Source organism: Amblyomma maculatum, chromosome 7 (assembly GCF_055883805.1).
Source record: "Amblyomma maculatum isolate TAMU_Amacu chromosome 7, ASM5588380v1, whole genome shotgun sequence".
In the NCBI taxonomy this organism is placed as follows: Eukaryota; Metazoa; Arthropoda; class Arachnida; order Ixodida; family Ixodidae; genus Amblyomma; species Amblyomma maculatum.
This window is the reverse complement of record NC_139350.1, coordinates 72144375-72166426: the sequence shown is the minus strand read 5'-3', so window position 1 is coordinate 72166426 and position 22052 is coordinate 72144375. Positions and strand designations below refer to the sequence as shown.

At 45.7% G+C, this 22052-nt stretch overlaps 1 protein-coding gene across 2 annotated transcripts; it reads left to right on the top strand.

Moving 5' to 3' along the window:
- Positions 1-10981: 10981 nt before the first annotated feature.
- LOC146183612 (uncharacterized) lies at positions 10982-14503 on the top strand. Of its 2 annotated transcripts, none has more exons than XM_084609164.1 (2): positions 10982-11215; positions 12966-14503. In XM_084609164.1, the coding sequence occupies exon 2, from the start codon at positions 12972-12974 to the stop codon at positions 13809-13811; it is 840 nt and encodes a 279-aa protein (XP_084465290.1). In that variant the 5' UTR covers positions 10982-11215; positions 12966-12971; the 3' UTR covers positions 13812-14503. The 2 variants fall into 2 exon arrangements, with proteins under 2 accessions (XP_084465290.1, XP_084465289.1); XM_084609163.1 differs by having other exon boundaries at positions 12963-14503.
- The last annotated feature ends 7549 nt before the right edge of the window (positions 14504-22052 follow it).

Below are 22052 nucleotides of genomic sequence, written 5' to 3'. Positions count from 1 at the left end.
AGCTGCGCGTCTCCAGGTGTTCGCCCAATATATGGCGTACGGCGCCGATGGGAATTGCTGATGATGATATCTGCCGAGTTGCCAGATTGTATTTTCTAAAGGGTCTATAGTAACTGTAGACACAAACTAGTAGGGAATGACCCGTACGGGCAGCTACGGAACGCGGGATTTACTGCGAGAGATGCTGTCCATTCATCGTCGCACTAATTTACAGGGCTGTGCGAGCCAGTTCATATACGTCTTGTACTTTATCTGACAGGGCATATTTCATATTGCGATGCCTACATGTCGCATTAGAGGACTTGAGGCCTCTTATACACGGGTAGCATTCACCACGCTCACGTTGCTAACCGCTACAATCGCGAACGAAAACTCGGCGAATGTTGGCGTATGTGGCGCCCCAGCCGCCGAGTGCGAAAAACGTACGATCAAGCTGTCCCTCTTCAAAAACAACTTCTTAAACTAAATCACTTTTCAAGAACAGAACATGAAATAAGCTGTGTCGAGAGTACTGCCCGATAGTGGTTTTTAAGCCTTTGAGTATGTCCGATGGCGAGGCAACAGCGCAGCCCCGTCACTATCGTTGCAGCATCGTCTACGCAGCATGTTGCTTAGCTGAACGCCGAAAAATGTACGGCCTCCGCAGCGCCATGAAAGCAGAGGACAAGTCCCCAGCACTTACAGCAGCAGATGCCGCGAGATTACCAAAGCAGTTCCGACCGCTGGCGCGGCGAACGAGGGCGCTCTAGCCGGGCGCTACTACCTATATAGTCGTCGCCAGGCCTAAATTGTCTCGCTGCATTGAAAACACATGGGACGGCGCTTTGGATCTGCTCAGCGCTAGAGTAAAGGATCTGTCATGGAACTAGCTTACCACCAATTCCATTGCCTCATGTAAAAAAAAGATAGATATGATTAATTTCGGCGACGACTCAGTAACGGATCCAGCGTCCAAGCAGACGATGAGCCGTGTCGGCGGAAGCTGGGTGTCAGCAGAAACTTCCTAGTATTGCCTTTTTTCCCTCCTACCAACACCCCCGTACGGGCTAACGCTCCTCAAAGAAAATTTGTTTGCGGCACATGGCTCATTATTTACGAAAACCACAGACACACCCGACGTTGGCGCAAGGGATCCGCCGTTATCTTTGAGGCGCGGAGTCCTGTGTTTACGGCGGTGGTGGAAGGGAAATGAGTATCATATTCGAGAGTCCTTCGTTGGTACGAAATCTGTCTGCTTATACAAAACATTCATCGGCAATTTAAATGATCTACTAGAAGACTGTGCAGCAAAATCATATATTAGCCACTCTCGCGGACTCTCGTTTCATGCTTCCCTGATACGTTCTCGGTAACCAGCTTTCGACTTCTTTGATTATTTGTGCAGTCCGTAATCACTCATTGCTGTCCCAATCCCTTTGCCACCAAGAATATGCACAAATGAAGAGTTGTAGGTCATTCAAACAGCAAAGTACCGAGGAGCAAGGTCGTTTGCCATGCATAAAGCCTGCGAATGCACATCCCAGCGCCACAGTCGCAACAGGCCGAAGCAACGAACATGGTTAGGGGTTATTTTCCTCCTCTCCTGCTTGCTTTCGGTAAAGCAGTCTACAATGGTGCCGAACGAACGACCGCCGACAGTGTGAGCCATTAAAGGCTTTCATCTTAACGATGACGCCACCGTGGCTGGACGAGGTTTTTCCACATTTCTGTCAGCAGCTGAGGGCCCATCCCATGATCGACGAAGGATTTGGTCGCACGAAAGCCTTTATTAAAACGCCCGCCGTGATGACTCATCCCTAGCACGGGGTTCCACCCGACCTGCGCTGCCTGCATTAGGTGAAGGAGAATCGCGATGCAATCGTGTACTGAGCGATGTCAGTGTACTATCTAGTACATAAGGCAGTCGACACTACGCGTTCCTGATATGGGATGTCGCTTTGAGGCGCTAGCACGCCTAAACCAAAGCAAACCATCATTATATGCAGTTCTTACATTCAGAAATCGCACATTTGTTCAAACAATTAAAACACCTAACGTTTTTTGCATCCATGGTCTGGAGAAATACTCCACGCTACTCAGAATCCTCTTATCCCGACATAGCGGGCGAGTTTGAAATGTGGCGCCGAAACATCGTCTCGCCGCCTGGCGGATGTTTTCCAACTTTTAGGGCTCATCATTTCTTTCCCAGATGGCGCCACCCGGTGCGCTGTCGTAAAGCTCCAGCATGTCCTGTCTACATCGTGCTGTCATAATGAAACTCAGGAGACTGGCACCGACGTAGCGCACAGAGTTCAAACGTGGTCTGGGCTGAGACTGGAAGATGTGAACACATGTACCGATAACGTAACTTGAGTTTTCTCGAACAGATAACACCCAGCTAACACCCATCATCCAGCCACCGCCTTCTGCCGTTGTAGAGAGCGATAGCTGGATGTTGGGTGAAAAATAATAGAAATCGTGAGTCACTGGGGCTGGAATGATAAAATATACGAAACGCTTCAGTATGAGTGATGCAACATTATAAAAATGGACACGGATTCTTGCTAATTCGAGGCTATAGTTAGCGAAGCTGCAACGCTAAAGGCGGTGGAACTTAATGAAAATAGAATAGAAGCTTAAAGCATTGATAAAGCCAGACTCCTAGAATACACTAAGCGGATATTCTGAAAGTGCTTGTAGGTAGAGTAGTGTTCTAGCGCTAAAAATAAAGAAGTTCTCACGGTTTCCTATATTACCTTTCATACACACTGGCATGGAGCACGCATTTGAGTTGTGATAAACACCCTGCATTGCCCCGCTTAAGAAATGCGATATTTAACATTGCGTGCGCGCGTGTTTTCGTGCTTGACTCTAGTGCGGGGTAATTTGTTAATACCCATTTTTTACAGTGCGCTTACAGAAAGGTAGAGCTTTTTATATATATAACACCATCGGCGTGTTGTTTTTCCTTCTGCTTTGCATTTAATGTTCTTTATACTTGTAATCACCTTAAGACAAATTCCTGTCAATAAAAAAAAATACGAATAAAAAAAGAAAGAAAAAATATACAACGTTTGCCATGCACTCGTAGACTATTCATTCCTTTATATATATATATATATATATATATATATATATATATATATATATATATATATATATATATATATATATATATATGAAGGAAAGAAGCCAACAGTCGGCGAGGCCAAAGAAAGCGTTGGGGATGGTGGTTTATGTCTTTTTTTTTTAATGTTTACTTGGATAATCACAGAAATTAGTAGTGTAATCTGTTTAGGGGAAAGATAATTAAACACAAAGTAGAAGAAAAAACAACGTGCCAATGGTGGGAGCCGAACCCACGACCTCCGAATATCGCGTCCGGTGCTCTACCAACTGAGCTACATCGGCCGCTGTCCCCCCTGCTACTTGCTTGGGTATTTATGTTGTCTGTATACGAACCTTGAGAGTGTTCACCAGCGCCACCCTCAGCCAAAGCGGCGGACGTGGAACGTCCTTTGTTACCGCCAGCGTCACGTAGAACGTGATCAAGAGCGAGGGCGAAAGCTGTGCTAGAACCCTCTTACGCTACCTCTGGCCTCAAGGCTGCCAGAACCGAGACCCTCGTAAGCTACAAGCAGATCAATTAAGGGGAAATGAGGGTGCTCGTTATAATACATGAAGGAAAGAAGCCAACAGTCGGCGAGGCCAAAGAAAGCGTTGGGGATGGTGCTTTATGTCTTTTTTTTTTTTAATGTTTACTTGGATAATCACAGAAATTAGTAGTGTAATCTGTTTAGGGGAAAGATAATTAAACACAAAGTAGAAGAAAAAACAACGTGCCGATGGTGGGAGCCGAACCCACGATCTCCGAATATCGCGTCCGGTGCTCTACCAACTGAGCTACATCGGCCGCTGTCCCCCCTGCTACTTGCTTGGGTATTTATGTTGTCTGTATACGAACCTTGAGAGTGTTCACCAGCGCCACCCTCAGCCAAAGCGGCGGACGTGGAACGTCCGCCGCTTTGGCTGAGGGTGGCGCTGTAACAAAGGACGTTCGGTAACGTGGCGGTAACAAAGGACGTTCCACGTCCGCCGCTTTGGCTGAGGGTGGCGCTGGTGATCACTCTCAAGGTTCGTATACAGACAACATAAATACCCAAGCAAGTAGCAGGGGGGACAGCGGCCGATGTAGCTCAGTTGGTAGAGCACCGGACGCGATATTCGGAGGTCGTGGGTTCGGCTCCCACCATCGGCACGTTGTTTTTTCTTCTACTTTGTGTTTAATTATCTTTCCCCTAAACAGATTACACTACTAATTTCTCTGATTATCCAAGTAAACATTAAAGAAAAAAAAAAAGACATAAAGCACCATCCCCAACGCTTTCTTTGGCCTCGCCGACTGTTGGCTTCTTTCCTTCATGTATTATAACGAGCACCCTCAATTCCCCTTAATTGATCTGCTTGTAGCTTACGAGGGTCTCGGTTCTGGCAGCCTTGAGGCCAGAGGTAGCGTAAGAGGGTTCTAGCACAGCTTTCGCCCTCGCTCTTGATCACGTTCTACGTGACGCTGGCGGTAACAAAGGACGTTCCACGTCCGCCGCTTTGGCTGAGGGTGGCGCTGGTGAACACTCTCAAGGTTCGTATACAGACAACATAAATACCCAAGCAAGTAGCAGGGGGGACAGCGGCCGATGTAGCTCAGTTGGTAGAGCACCGGACGCGATATTCGGAGGTCGTGGGTTCGGCTCCCACCATCGGCACGTTGTTTTTTCTTCTACTTTGTGTTTAATTATCTTTCCCCTAAACAGATTACACTACTAATTTCTGTGATTATCCAAGTAAACATTAAAAAAAAAAAAAAAAGACATAAAGCACCATCCCCAACGCTTTCTTTGGCCTCGCCGACTGTTGGCTTCTTTCCTTCATGTATTATAACGAGCACCCTCATTTCCCCTATATATATATATATATATATATATATATATATAGCTCGCTTCGACGCTCGTACGTGTGCTGACACGTCTCACGACTGATCGCAGAACGTTCTATTCACTGTTGACGACGTATCGCCCAGTTCAATACCTGTTCTACAATATATACAATATATATATATATATATACAATATATATATATATATACAATATATATATATATATATATATATATATATATATATATATATATATATATATATATATATATATATATATATATATATATATATAGAAACATGCAAGCTGAAAAGAGGATTTCATACAAAGACCTTGGACACCTATAGAATGGAAAAGGAGGAAGTGCAAGAAGGATAAGCGTGATAAGAAAAATAAGTGCAAGATACAGCAGCTATTAGCACTTTGCCTCTAAATACACACATGAACCAAACTAAATTCTTACATAAAAAACAACAAGGTAAGCAAACAACAGAATAAAAAAAAATATCTGAATGCACAACATCAAAATCAAGACCGCAATAACCGTGAAATTTTCCAACACTCTCAGTTAGTGATATACACATACTTTTTTTAGGTGCTACAGGAACCTAGTGCGTACAACACGAAACAGCAGTTTCTGGTAGGGAGTTCCAATATCCGCAGCTTGGCGGTAAATAACTAAACTTAAATCAATTATTTCGTATGGAGAGTAACCGAGTCAAGTTACTATGGCGATGCCTTGATACTTCATTGGTTTTGATTTAAAAGTAATTTGATGTGTTTATTTTGACACGACTGTTATATTGTGAAAAATTTTGAAATTTTTCAAACCTGGTACAGGCTTCTAGCGTTGCTAGTTTAGCTGGATTACAGAATTCTGATGAGGAATGGTTGTGGCGGTATTTTTTGTAGACATATCTTACAGCAAGTTGCTGCATCCTCTCAAGTCTGAGGCTGCTGATTGCAGTGTGCCGAGCCCACAATATTTTGGCATATTCAATCACCGGTCGAACTAGTGTTTTGTATGCCAAACGCTTTACATCTGGAGTTACATTGTACATATGTGGGTTTTAGAACCGAAGTGAGTTTGAAGCTTTGGAAACAAAAATTTGGATGTGGGCAATCATCACATGTCTGGTGTAAACGTTATGTCTAATCATTTATAATGTTACGGAGCGCAGTATCGAGACGGCGACGACGTGCTGGTGTGGTGTAGTGAAGAAGACGACGCTCAGGCTGAGCTGGGTTCCTTCTTTGGTGTCTGGTGTGTGTCTAACAGTGAGCTAGCGTTTACCGCTGTGTACTTTTCCTTAACATTTGGTGGAGGTGCTGGGACGTCATCCCCATCCTCGCCGCGGAGCATCGACGCCATCTGTGAGCCGGGACCATCAAGAGAGGGCCCAGGGACATCGCCGAGCAGCTTCGCGTCAGCCCTTGCAGCCAAGACCCGACCAACTACCACCGCCCAGCCCCCAGCCCGGATCCGAAAAGAAGAACACACAGACCAACCACAACAGAAATGAAGGACCCGAAAGACCCGAAGGAACAGATGGACACGAACACGCAACCCCCGCCCAAGCCGCCCGACGGGACCTCGAGGCCTCGGATGGATGGATGGATGGACGGACGGACGGACGGATGAATGGATGGGTGCATGCATTGATGGATGGAATATAGGAGCGTCCAGTTTGAAACGGGGTGGTAGCAGTTGCTACCATGCTCATTTTCCCCCCTATATTTTAATTAGTTTTAGTTTGGTTATATATGCTATCATTCTATTTATTGAATTTCTGATTCTACATTACTAACATTATGTAACTTTTCTGCTTCTAAGCCACCAATCTTCCAATCGTTTTCTGCTAGCTTCCACCGCAGGTTCATACAACCGGCCAGTGGTATATCTGAACCCCAGAGCTTCACGAAGAGTGACTGCGCCTACATCGACTTCCGGATGGATACCACTACATTCGAGTATAATATGGTCAATTGTTTCTGTGGAGTTACCACCCTCCACCACAATTCCTTTCCAAATACCCCTCAGAACCCCATACCTGTTGTATCCCCACAATGCCCTATGCTTCCTTATTCTGGCATTTCTTCGCCCTTTTGCCTTAAGTGATTGCTCATGCTTTTCAATGTATTGCAATCGTTCGTTTACCCATACCCCCAGATATTTATATTCTGCTACCCTGGGTATTTCATGGTCTTTTATTTTAAGACCCTGATCAGTTGAGCCGTTGAAAAACATCAGACCCGACTTAACTGCTCTAAAACTGAAGCCGAGAGCGTCCCCTTCGTCTCCGCAATACTGAACTGGAGTTTGCAATTCTTCCTGACTCTGCTAGCAGCACAATATTGTCTGCATACATTAAACCGGGGAGGCGGTGCTCTACCGCTTTTCCTATACTTTGTTATCCCGGTATATTACCTGTAGGAGCTCTGTTATCTCATAACCGATACCTTCTTTTAATATGTTCCACAGGAGTTCCCTGTTTGCGTTGTCGTACGGCCCGTTTATGTCCAGGAAGGCCAAATACAAAGGTCTATTTTCCACTCTAGATATTTCGATGCATTGGGTAAGCACGAACAGGCTATCATCTATGTTCCTACCATTTCTAAAGCCGTTCTGAAGTTCTTCGAGTATCTTGTTACTTTCTACTCATGCTTGCTTCTTTAATTTCACGGCCTGCATGGCCAACCTGTATATAACAGATGTTATGGTAATCGGCCTGTAGGATTTTATGTGCATCCTTTCTCCTTTCCCTTTTTAAATCAACTTCATTCTACTCTGCCGCCAGCTCTCCGGAATTCACTTATTCGTTATGACTGTTTCCAGAGCTTTTAACAACGTTTCCTTACCTCTTGGACCAAGTTCATTAATCAGCTTGTTCGGAATTCTATCTATTCTTGTAGATGTGTCTTTAGGAATATTTTTTTCTGCCTTTTTCCAGTTTATATTGGTCGGTTCTAAGCTGCTTCGTATTCTGCTATCTTGTGTTGCTTCCTGATTTGCGGAGATCACCCTATCGTCCCTGTTAAATGACTCGACTATAACTGACGTAATGTAGTTCACTGCGTTGTCTCCCTTTAAACAATTTCTCTTGTTATCTTGAATCCGGTCCTGCTTTCTTTCATTCTTTTTAGCTAGCCAGCCTATATGGTTCCAGAATTTTCTTGGCCCGCCTCTAGTGGCATCGTGTATGTCAGCCATCCATTGATAGGGGGACTGCTTTATTTTACTTTGGACCAGGGCCTGTACATCAAGTTTCTTTTGTCGATATGATTCCGTTTTTGGGTCTATTTCTTCCTGAGATACCTGTGCTTTCTTTGCCTCTGGGTGTTCCCTTGAAGTTGCCGTCGTTGTTCAATGGCTGCCCTGATTTCCTTATTCCACCAGCTCGATGGCTTCTTCTTTCCATTCCAGCGCTTTGCTACTTTAACGTCCTTCATGTTTCTCTTTATAAGTAGTTGTACCTGTTCATAATCCCAGTCTTCCATGGGGCTTTTCTCTATTGCTTCCTCTATGTCTGCTATTATCTCGCTATTTGATCGACGTTTAATTCTGCGTTTACTTTTTGTCTAAGTTCCATTTCTCTTTTCAACAAGGGCTCCATCTGCAGACTTATACGTTTATGATCACTTCCCAGACTACACTCCCCTTCTTCATCTATTTCCATTTTTGTGACCTTGATATAAATTCCCTGTGACATTAGACAGTAGTCAATGGTCGTCTGACTGTTGCGGAATTCCCACGTGATTTCTCTCTCGCCATTTTGTTTCTCTACTTACAATAACTAGGTCGTGTGACTCAGAAAAATCTAGCATTAGCTTCCCTCTACAATCCGTGTATCCATCCAGATCGTCGAGGTGGCCGTTCATGTCCCGCACCAGAATAATATCGGCCCTGTCTCCAAGCTGGCTTATATCGTCTCTGAGACATCGTACGAGATCCTTTTTTTCTTGCCTGCATTGATGTCCTGTTCCTAAACAAAACTACCCCTAGCCACGTCCTTATGCCGGCAACTGTTCCTAACGCCCAGATATGTTCTTTGCAAGATGATTTTATTCTTTTCCAATTTGTTCCCTGGTGTATCAACATACCTACCCCTCCACCCTTTTTTTCCGTTCTCGTTCTGTTGCACCTTTCCCAGACGTAGCCTTCTATATACGGCGGATCTTCTAGATCCCTGAGATGAGTCTCGCATAGAGCGTACGCAACTATTTTGTCATCCTTGAACTGCTGTTCTATCTCTGACCATTTCGCTCTTTTTCTACCACCTTGCATGTTTATGTAGCTGATCCTAGTGTTAAATTTCTTTTTTGTACTTTTCTTTGTCGACATCCTCCTTGCCATTTTTTGGTTCTCAGACTCCGTTATTACGCTTTCTTTTACTTCACTTCCAACTACTCCTGTGCACGGAGCCCTCGCGAACCCCCTAAAAAAGCTGTCTGTTAAAATGAATGCCATCTCGCTGAAAAGCCCTGCCAAAACCTGCTTTATGCACCTCTCTGTTTACCTCAACCACTTCGAGATGCTTCTCCAGGATTAACTATCGTATATCCTGATTAACTCTCACCACGTCCTTTACAAGCTTTCCGCCCGTTTCTTGCACCTCCGGTACTGTGCATACAACTATCTGCGCTTGCAGTCAACCCCCTTACCTAAACTTTCCACCACTCCTGCAGCGTCACCATTTAGGACATCGTTCAGTCCCGCGGCTACTATCACCCTATTGCGCGCTGCGGAATTGTTCAACAGCCTTATTTACTCTTTTAGCACTGTTCTCATTTCATCCTTAGGAGGGATCCAACTAACACGCGCTTATCACCCTTTACACGCTCCGTGATATCTCGCCTGCACCTGCTCATGTTGGAACCTCCGGCGATAAGCACCTGGGCATTCTCTCTCTCCCTCCCAATTGTTGGCTCCTGCTTGCGGTTATCTGTGTCTTTCTCTCTGGGATTTTCATTCTTCCTTACTTCTTCCCTTTTTCCCGACTTCTTGGTAGCTGCTTCTAAACAACTCTACTTTGCTTATGCCTTCCATGCCAGTGCTGGTCTCAGCCACGTGGCCAGCACTGGAATGTCCGTCCTCGTTTCTTCCAAGGGCAATGTCGGCCATTTTTTTTCCATTTGAGGAAGCTGTCCCAGGAGTTTCTGATTTTCTGCCCTTACTAAACTTAATTCATTTTCTAAGGCTTCCACACGAGACACTAAACCGCTCTTTTCTAGTTCAAATCTATCTAGGCGCGCACTCAGCACGCAACACCGGCACAAAAAATCACTGCCTTCCGCTTCCTCTATCGAGTCGAAACGCGTTTCCTTGAGATTAACCTGCGCCTCACACTGAGTATATTTTACCTTCTCTTGATTGCACATCATAAGCATATAACTGAGCCATTTATACAACGAATTGTCAGAATATACAAACTGCAAAGAAAAGACGCAAAAACGACTAGCAAACACGCGTTAAAATAAATTATGCGAATGCCAATAGGCTAGAAAAAAAAGTAATTATTTAAAAAACATTGTTAAAAAATGAACGCCGAAAAAAACTAGCGGCCGGCACGAAAACCAGGCCGCTAGGACAAAGAGCTAAAATCTATTCTATAGGCTGCACCTAACCTAACTAGTTGAAAACAAAATAAAGTGAATAAAAGAAAGAACTCATCTATTTGACGCTTTCGGAAGCTCCCGTTGTCGCCAGTCCGTCCGTTTCCGGTAGCCACGGGCAATCTGAGGTGCGATAGAACACGCGCCCGCACCACACGGCTGTAAACTGTTGGTGACAGCAACAGTCACCACCTGGGATCACACAAAGAAACGAAGTGAACCGTGAATTATCAGGCGAATACGGCTCGAGTTCCAATCGACAGCTTTAATGATTTACAAAGCTCAAGAATATCGTACTCGTCCCGTCTACTATACACACTGAAGCATTTTCCTCCGTGAATGACTGCTCCGAAAGTGTCCGTCATTGTGCATATCGCCGCTCCTGCAGAAGAACGGAACATACAGGGACGAAATGCGATATCTAAATTATTTCGAAAAGGAAAGGTGACAGTTGGTTTAGTTGGTTTTGCACGATAAACAAGGCAAACCACAAGATCTTATCGACTAGATAGGCGTCCGCCTATCCAGTGACCTGATTAAGGGAGAATGTATAACTAGGTGCGTTTGCGGTATTCGCTGATGACATGGAAGAAGAACACGGCGGGCCGCATTGACCTCAAATGAATATCTCGGTTTAAACGGTGCGAACCGAAGGACGCGACTTTTCCAAGGAATCTTCATTTGAAAGGTATGTATGTGCGGGGTCGTCCGCTTCTAGCTACAACACAGTCACTGCTTTCAAAGCGCCATTGTTTCCAGTCCGACCATGCAACAAAGCTAAATGGCAGACCTTGCTAAGCACCACCTTCGGGTACCTTCGTGCTTGCACCCCGTTGCTTCGGTATGTGTCTGCGTCGGACGATATCCTTTCTTGAAAGCAGTGGCCGTGCTATAGCTGGAAGTGGACGATCCTGTAAGTCTATTTCGGAGCTTCGTGATGCCTGCCGCGTGTAGGCAAGGCCTCCTTTGTATTGTATAGTATGTGATTCGTCTCGCAGCCACTTTGTTTGATCACGCATTGTCTTTGTGATCACATCTCTGTTCGCCACAATCTTTGTAACAATTCCTACAAGTCAAAAGCGGTTGGGTTCTGGCTTTGCAATTTCCAGGCTTTTTCGAGCAGTAAGCATAAGCGTGAAGTTCAATTAATAAAAAAAATATGTGAAGCGTCGTGCTTTAATAGTTTTACATCAATGGGAGGGCGATATATTTCTACCAATTCGTTTGCTCCGGTTGTGGTACGTGATCGTCGTGCGAACAAGGTGGGTGTGTTTCGATCGAGACAAAGCAATGCACTTTCTTCCTAGACTAAACATTGCCCATTTTGCAGCGCAGTTATGTGTACATTGGCTTATGGTATAGGCGACGAGCGCGCTGGGCTCCAACTGTAATCAATCACTTTTAATTTTTTCTAATGTGCCGCGTTTGGAGGCGCAGAAGATCGGGCGCCACATTTCTACCACGTGACCCTGTAGATGTGCTGCACTGCTCCCTTGTGTGTGTGCAATGCACAGTAATTGACAAAATTTTGCGAGATGCCGGAGTTTCGCGGGAGGAATATTAGGCGCATGCGCGTCCTATACACTCCCGCTTGCGAACCTGATAGCTTGTTTCGCATGGGCAGCTGCTTTCTCCGAGCTTGGCAGCGGGCGGCCGTTTTTCGCCGCTCGCGTTCGCGAGCCGCCGTACCCGGCGCGCAGCCCGCCGACTACGATAACGGGGGCATTCATGGCGCCGATCACATTTAATTCTGTTATTTAAAGAAATAAAGTGATCTTTTTCTATCGCTAATCATCTTAGCCCCTGAGAGTGTGTCCAGTGTTTTTGCAAACGGTCCGCTATAGACTGCTATCAGTCTGCTTTGTAATCGATTAGGATTAAGATTAAAAAAACAGCGCTTGATTTTTACCTTAAACACAGGTTTGCAACGGGCCAGTGAATGTGCCCGTCATCATTGGTACCGGGTGCGCGCCGTGTACGGCGGCTGACGAGTGCAAATGGCGAAAAGCGGCCGCCTACGGCCAAGCTCAGAAAAAGCAGCTGCCCACGCGAAACGAGCTATCACACAGGCGAGCGGGCGAATATAGGACGCACATGCGCATAGTCATCACCCAGCGTAGCCTCGGCGTTATCATATCGCCGCCTAGTGACGACAACGCAGTTTTAATAGGGTGCTCCGGTATCTCGCAAAACTTTCTGCATGACTGTATGAGTGACAAGAAATGCCCTTTGTTCGAGAGATATGAAAAAGCACTGAACAAGTGTAGAGGGAGGAGGGCGGGAGGGGAGCCTGAGTTCTCAAGTCAAGCCAACGTTTCGACTAGTGGACTTAGTCTTTGTCTGGGCCCGTTCCTTCGTTCAAGAGAGTGGGACTAGCTTCCTATATTTCCAGCCAAATATTTTACTTACCTTCAAACACATTTTCGTTTCCGCAGCAGTTTTACATGGCCAACCGTGACGAGGAGACTGAATTTGGCGGCGAGGAGCAGCGTGGGCTGCTCGGCCCTGAACGCCATGCCAGCGGTGGTGGACGCGAACGGGAAAGACGGCGGACCGCGTCACGAGGCTCCAGATACGCACCGGTGCATCCCTCAACAGCGTCCCAATCGAGGCCCACGCAGCCTCTGCCTTCAAACCTGCCCAGAACACTGCCTTCGTGGCTGCCTGAGCCCCTAGAGGGTCAGCTCCCGAGTGTACGGCGACAGAGGTCATTACAAGACTCTCCTTTACGGCCTGCTGACGCCCCACCTCTACCCACGGACCTGTTAAAGGCGCGTGTTAAACCCTCCTATTCTCGCAAAAAGATTATCCAGGCCGGGCGACACCTTGGGGCCGTTACGCGCTCTATGTCCCGCGGTCACTATCCTCGAAGCATGGAACCTCGCGCACAGGGAGCGGCGCGAAGCCAGGAAGACACCGAGGCCGCAGAAGGCAGTGACGGAAGTAACGAAAATGCGGGAAGTGGACAGTCCACAGAGGACGACGCTGAATATCAAGTTGAGGGAGAACCCTCCAGCGACAGCGGTGAAGATGCCATGCCGCTCGAAGAAAACTACCCAGGAAATGGCGAGGATGATGGCGTTGACACGTCACACGACGGGCTCACCTCTTGCGAGAGGTTTGCGCTCTGGTTAGCGGTCATCATTATCGTGGTTCTCATCTGTTCTCTACTAGTGTACTCTCTCATTCTGGACAAGCAGCAGACGGACGATAGCGGTGATTCGCCTCCAAGAGACTTTCTCGACTCTTTAGGAAACCACAGACATGTCCGCTTGGCGTTGTAGAACCTGCTGCACATGTCACCCATTACCCAGCCATATTTCGCACGCATGGAGTATATTGGCTGCAATCCGCAAGCGGCATTATTCGCATTTGGGTACTGTTCATTCTGAAGAAGATGCTATGTTGAGCAGGGCTAGAAACTCGTGGTTATGAATATTCACTGTCAGTGCAGATGTATACGAAATACGTTCATTGCTGTCTGGCTATGGAGTAACATGCTGCGTGGAAAATGGCTGCATTTATGTACTGGGAATAATTTCTGAACAGTACTTGTGTTCCTTTTTTTTTTATTTTGGACCAAAGGGAGACCGGAATTCTTGCCACCTTTATTGTTGTACAGCGCGTTCGTTCTCATTTGCAACTCTTTTCAGTATCCTACAATACATCCTGCCCTTTGCCCAAACCTCGCCTTTTACGCGGCAGCGTTGTATTTTACTGGGATCGCCGGTTTATTGACTTTTTAAAGACTTTTATTTTTCATTTGAATTTAGATGAAAAGTTATATCTGTGCGCGTGCTTCCTTAGTGGCGCACAGACCACAGTAAGAGTTGTAAGCGAGGCTAAGGCCAGATGATCGGACAACGCCAGAAAGACCTTGTGGTCGTCTGTGGTTACTATGCACTGTATTCTCAATGTGAAATACCTATGTCGACAGTGTTAATCCAGGACTTTGCATTAATAAACAAATGTGTGAATGAAATTCTTAATTGATGCTTGAGAGAAACAGCCAAGTAGCAGGCGGCTGATATGCAGGGAGGGGGGGGGGGGACAGGGTGACAATTTACGAACCACGTCTGAAGTGTCATGTCAACGAGCTAAGTTATTGCAAATCGAAGGTGAGTATTTGTATTTCAAAACAAGTCCCCGTACGCACTATGCTTTTTATAACTCCTGTTTTTTTTTTATTTATAAACGATCTAGCGCATACGCGTGTACGTAGTCTCGATATGTGTTAACGAATTTGTTTTGTTACAATCTTTTCGGCGAGCTGGACATAAGGTCCCCAGTGTTTCGTTCGGTACCACATGTTGCCGTAGCGCTAGCGTCAGCATTGTGAATACTAGGTCTGCTAAAAGCCAGCAGGCCCATGTAATGTGAACTCGGGCGCAGACCTCGGGTCACTACAGCAGCTGCAGCCTCAGCCTTCAGTGGAACAGTACCCACCGATGTGGCAAATATTGTAGACCATATGAAATTCGAGAGCGATTATCAAAATGTTAAGCGGTTGTTTCTACTCGGCTATTTTCGACCGCCGATACGGTGAAGCATATCAGACGACCGGCGCATCGGCTAAGCAGAGAGAACTGTCATCTTTCTACCCACTGAAGCACACGTCATCGGATCTCTAATTGATACAGCCGTTACCAATAACCGGGCAAATAACAGCGAAAGCTGTCAGTGCGCGCGTTGTTTTCTTCTAAATATCGCAGAGGTTGACGAGCTTATCACGCCAATCGTAAAGAATAGGTGGGAAAGGTAGCACCAATTCAGAAGGAACACATATGTTAAAATTTCGGTAAAAAAAAAAAAAAACTCTGCGCTTATGTACTGTCAGGGAAAGAAAAAGATTAGAGGCCCTATTCTTGACACATATGGCCTCCATTCGACGCCATCTTGTTTCTCCGATTGGTTCTCAGAACACTCATGTGTTTAAAATTTCTGGCGCGAAATTTCGGTGTGTCGAAATGGATTTTTGTGGGGACGTAAAGATGGCGTGAACGTGAAAAAATGATTTTTAGCAGCGCTATTCATGATGCCTGGATGGTATCTATAAGTAATTGTGGAGTGGATACAGAGGTATATATGATAGAAAAGGAAGCACTTCCGCTTGTATTACGAATTTGATTGCACAGATTAGAATCGCTAAGTTTTCCACAATACTTAATTGATTGGATATCTACATTCCTACAAAACAGACAATTTTACTGTTCATTGAATGGAGTACATTCTGGCAAATATCAACAAACCAGAGGTGTCTCTCAAGGGGCAGTTCTCTCGCCCGTGCTCTTTAACATTTTAATGAGTTCAATTCCCACTCATCAGGAGATTCGCACGTATGTCTATGCGGATGACATCGCATTCTTTACGGCTGCACCTGACATTCAATCCCTCAACAGGCGCCTGCAATCGTACCTAAGCTCCCTTCAAAATTGGTTAGATGACTTAAGATTTAAATTAAATGTTAAAAAGTGCGCGTTCCTTGTTTTCCAAATTCAGGATCCGGTAACTCTTGCTCTAACATTTAGGCAGGAAATGATTCCTCAAGTTAAGTCTTTGAAATATCTAGGGGTGATTTACGATGACCATCTGGCATGGAGGGATCACATTGAACATGTTGCAGCGAAGGGGGCACGTGCTGTGGGTATGTTGCGCAGGTTAAGCAGTCCAAGGTCTGGGATGCGGCGAGACGCACTTTTAATGATTTATGTTATGTATGTCCGCCCAATCATAGAATTTGGATCTGTGTTATTTTCTGGTTCACCTGCTTACAAAATTCGTCCGCTTGTTCTTTTAGAGCGGGAAGCGCTTAGATTATGCCCTGGGCTCCCCAAATTCGTGGCTAATAATGTATTATACCTTGAAGCCCGAATACCACCGTTATTAACTAGATTACAATTCTTGACTGTCCAGACGTATCTGAAAATATATGAATCACAATTTCTCCGCTCCATATAAATTTTTTGTTGCGAGCCAGACTCCTTTTTGGAGTCGTATGGCCTCGGTTTCATACCCCGCAGGTAATTCTAGTGCAAAATCTGTTACAACCTTTGCACGTAGTCCTTTCTAACATCCTTCCAACAAAAGTAAGTGCATCGTCGGTTCAAATTATCTATGATGACATTTTCCCAAATAATGCGAAACACTTAGCACCTCACATTTTAAATGGATTATTAGAAGATCATTTACAAAGTCTTCCCGTTAGCATAACGATAGCAACGGATGTTTCTCAATTTAATGAAAAAGCCGGCGTTGGAATATACTGTCCGCTTTTAGACTGGGCTTTTTCAGTCCGTCTTCCGGATTTTACTCCAATTTTCCAGGCGGAGTTGCTGGCGGTGGCGCTTTCTCTGCGCAAACTAGACCCAACATACTCAACTGTGGCTGTAATTACAGACTCTTATTCTTTGTGCCTGTCGCTTTCTTCGAATATGGACTCGCAAATTTTAAACACCTTTCTTTCATTGCTCCCCTCACATTTGAGCCTCATACATATAGTGTGGGTACCAGGACACAGCAATATGACAGCCAATGAGATTGCAGACAGACTAGCCAAAGATTCTCTGAACGGCCCTGTATTGCCCATCCTCCCGGCAACAGCGTACATAACAGCAGCACGATTTCGGCGGCGTGCCTTATTAAGCACGCAGTCTGGATCTATTTTATCCTCGGATGACTACCTGCACCTCAAGTATTCCTGGAATAGGAAATCATGCCAATCAAGGCAGACTGAGGTCTCTCTAACAAGGCTACGCTGTCGCCCTAAATTTCTATATGCACAGGTCTGGTTTGGCGCTTTCTCCTGTCTGCGCATTCTGCGGGGAGCCGGAAACAATAGACCATTTCTTGATATTTTGCCGCCGTTTTACCATGATGAGAAAGCGGTACTTAGAGAAGCCGTTACAACAGCTGGGTCTTAATTTGAGCAGCCAAATTTTATTATCGTTCGGTGCCACCATGCTTGGGTACAGCCACAGGTATGTTTTCAACGCCATTCAAAACTTCTTAATAGAAACAAAACGTCTACCTGGCTAATATGCTTTGAAGTTTTAATCTGTACATATAAATCTTACTATTCTCTTACTGCGTGCGTTAGTATTTACTCTTATATATTTTGGTTTATCATATTTACATTTCCTTTTCTATTCCCTAGCATTTTTTTTTTTTCCGATGTAGTTATACATCTCAAAATCTAATATCTCTGCACCCAAATTCTTGGCCGATCCCCCTGTGTGGGTATGTGCCATCACATTAGAGGAGAACAACAACAACAACAATGGGCTGAAATGAACTGCCCACTGTCAAGAGCCGACTCCTGAAATCTGATTGGCTGACTTGGTATAACGGGAAATACGTCATGCATAAACATTGAATGATGACGTCAAAATGACGCTTCATTACGTAAAGGATGTTCTGCCATTGCTGTAAATGACCAAAGGTGAGAGCCGCATTTCGAACCACTTGAGGCGGCCGCGAAAAAAATATGGCGAATTCGACATGCAGTGCAGGCGGCTGTTAGCTCACCGCAGTTTGGTAGACAGTTTGGTGGGTGGTGAAGTAAGCTGACACATCTTGTTTTTATTGCATAAAGCACTGAAAAGACGTCATAAGGGAACTTTTCAGCTGCGTCATCTTTTGGAGGATTAATATTGAAGACGCAGATTTACAGCCGCACTAGGGTCGTACCTACCCTCCCGTTGCAAATGCTTGCTCTCAGAGAAACCATCGATCCGCGCCGTCGTTGCCAAGCGCAGCAATGCGACCCTCCATTTCAAGTTGCTCGGCATCAGGTCTCACTGCTTCTCGAACCTGTTCTTGAGCTGCCTCACTGCCTCGGTTTCCTGAGTAGGCGGGTGTCCCTACGAGTTCTATCTCTCGGTCCAGTTTGTTATCCGCAATGTTCTAGGGGTAGTCCGGTTTGCATGCGATAAGTTACCTACGGCAGACTGTGAGCCCTGACAATTATGCCCGCATCCGCTGCAGCGATGACAAAAAAGATAGCTGCTCCTTCCGCTTGGTCCGATATCTTAGTTTCGGATTTTGACCGAAGCCGCTGACATGCTTTCATTGAAGTTGTTGTACTTCTTAATTATACAGGTGGAAAAGGCACCTTCAGCCATTTGCAATCCGAGGTGTCATTGTGTACATAACCCCCTCATAATTGAGGTACGTTAAGGCGGAAGTCTAACTCGGCTTATAATGAAAATCTCGCCTCAGCGAGATCTGTCCGCAAGATGTGTCCGCGGAATCTCGTCGGAGTTCCGCCTTACTGTTAAGCAAAGAAATAATCTTTCTGTAGGAATCGAACTCCTACCCTTTCGATCACCATGCCGAGTGTGTAACCAACTACGCCTTGCCGGGCATCTGAGAAACATCTCTTAGTTCGCCTTGTCTAGCCTTCCTGCCATCTCTAGGGCAACGCAGGGGCGCGAGGACGAAGCATTCACCCCGGTCTCCACAAGGGAGCGTGGGGCACGCGATCTGCCGTTGCCTATGAATAGAAATCACCGCTACGAGCCACTCACCTTGAACACGGCACGGAAGATGCTGTCGTGCACTATGTGATGAGTAGGGTTCTGTCAAAAAAACACTATTGTAAAACCAGCCTCAGACTTTCGCCTTATCTCTCTTAAGGGGCCTTCGTTCCTCAAGAATTTTTCCGTCTAGGGCCTTAGCCATAGTTTTCTCCTGCCTTCATAGAAGGAAGGATTCATGTTTTGAGGTAGATGTTTGAGGATAATTTGGTCGTGCGCTCTTCTGGTAGTAGATCTGAGTGGTTACCTAGCGCTCCGTACTTAGTCACAAGAGGATAGTGTGCATCGGAGCGACCTTCTAGCGGTCTCGTAATATACTATTTAATATGACTTATGTGTCTTCGCCCCTCCCCTCTTTCGCGTGCCCATCGTATTAGTGAAAGTCGAAGTTTGATATAGGAAAGTAAATACACAAGTCTTGGCGCTGCATGCCGAACGCCGTGAGCAGGAAACCAATTTTGGAGGTTGGGGGGGGGGGGGGGGGTGGAACTACCTGCTTCACAGTGCGACGAGTTCAATTGGTCTCGAAGAGGCGAAGCGAGAGGTTGTTTTTGAGGCGCTGAGGAAACAGTGGAGCGAACTCAGAAACAGTTCTGTGCGGTGAAGGTCTGTGCTAAACGGGAGAAGTCCTCTAACCAGACTTTCGGAAATAATCAAGACAACATACAATGACTAAGTATGCAAATCGCAAGTGTTCAAATAGCATAAGTCTTTAAGGCGTCCACGACCAGCAAAGATCCGGCAGCCCGCTGATGATGGTTACAGACCCCAATGTTGAATGTGTACGTGCTTAGTTACACTGAAATGCAGTTAGGTGCCCTTATGAATGATTGTAGAGTATCTTAACTCTTCTGCAATCATACGGACACCTAAACGCCAATCTGTGGTCATTGCATGGCACACACAATCATTATCAGCGACTGTAGCCTCGACAATGAGCACTCGGACCGTTGCTGAACAGGACATCTTCATGGCCTATCATCGCCAAACTTGGGCCAGACACAAGCACATGTCGCAGACACAATGCAAATAAGTAAGCCCTTCATGTCTCTTTATACCACTTCCATGGTAGTGACGTGCTGTCTGGTGGGTTTAACGTCTGGAAGCGGCGCGTTGGCTAATACACACACACACACACACACACACACACACACACACACACACACACACACACACACACACACACACACACACACACACACACACACACACACACACACACACACACACACACACACACACACACACACACACACACACACACACACACACACACACACACACACACACACACACACACACACACACACACACACACACACACACACACACACACACACACACACACACACACACACACACACACACACACACACACACACACACACACACACACACACACACACACACACACACACACACACACACACACACACACACACACACACACACACACACACACACACACACACACACACACACACACACACACACACACACACACACACACACACACACACACACACACACACACACACACACACACACACACACACACACACACACACACACACACACACACACACACACACACACACACACACACACACACACACACACACACACACACACACACACACACACACACACACACACACACACACACACACACACACACACACACACACACACACACACACACACACACACACACACACACACACACACACACACACACACACACACACACACACACACACACACACACACACACACACATATATATATATATATATATATATATATATATATATATATATATAAAGCGCACATGGTCATGATTGAAGTGTATAATCAGCATACATCACACCGCAGGCGTGTGTCTACTGCTTGTGAGTACGCGTAAGCTGTTACCTTGGTGAACTCGATCGTGTTCTCGTTGACAAGTGCCCCTTATTACAACGCACAGGCCGAAAGCATCGCGACTGGATAGGCAAAACTTCGTTGTCGATCAGGTGCTGTTTGAAAATTCATTAAGTTAGCCAGGACGTTGGCGTCGGCTGACACGAGTTGTACACACACAGCCGACCGCAGCTTGTTGGCGACGCCAAAGCTAGCAGACGGCCCGACCTGCACTCTACCATTCGTTTGGAAGCAGCTGGTGCCGAGGCTTCACCTGAACTGCTGGAACTGGCGTTGCACGCTTGTGGCACTGCCGCAGAACTGGTGCAAAGAGTGCAGCTGAATCGAACGGACCTAAAGTTCTCGATGTGCGTAATCGATCCATCGTATATCTGGTGTAAATGCTACGTCTCAACATTTATATTCATGAACTCGTTCTATATCGCTCCATTTAATTTCGTAATTAAATTTTTCCTTCTAGTTAACGACATGAACACCGATTTTTTTTTAATTTTACTGCAACTACCAGTCCTCACACCATTTCGCGCTGAGGTTCGAATTTAACTCGATCTGATTAACTGAGATATTTATTTTCTTGTACAATACGCAGTCATGAAAAGAAAAGTTTAATGAAACATTAATGTTTTTTTATTTTGATAAAAATAAAAAAAAATAGAAGGGGGCCTAAGACACCACCTTCCGGTACCCCACAGGTGACAGGTAGGATTCTAGATTGACAGCCGCTAGCCATCACGTATGGCTCACAAGACGTTATATGTGAGGAAAACGATTTTGTAAGTTCTTGCTGTTGTTGAAAGCAACAGTCGCCACCTGCGAACACACAATGAAACGAAGTGAACCGTGAATTATCCGGCGAACACGGCCCGAGGTTCAATCGACAGCTTTAATGATTTACAAAGCACAAGAATATCGTACTCGTCCCGTCTACTATACAAACTGAGGCATTTTCCTCCGTGGATGACTACACTGAAAGTGTCCGTCATTGTGCATGTCATCGCTCCAGCAGAAGAGCGGAACATACAGAGATGAAATGCGATATCTCAGTTATTTTGAAAAGGAAGGGTGACA

Bases quoted from the DNA above. Each gene is read 5' to 3' on its own strand.
- LOC146183612 (XM_084609164.1), top strand. From the start codon at position 12,972: ATGGCCAACCGTGACGAGGAGACTGAATTTGGCGGCGAGGAGCAGCGT.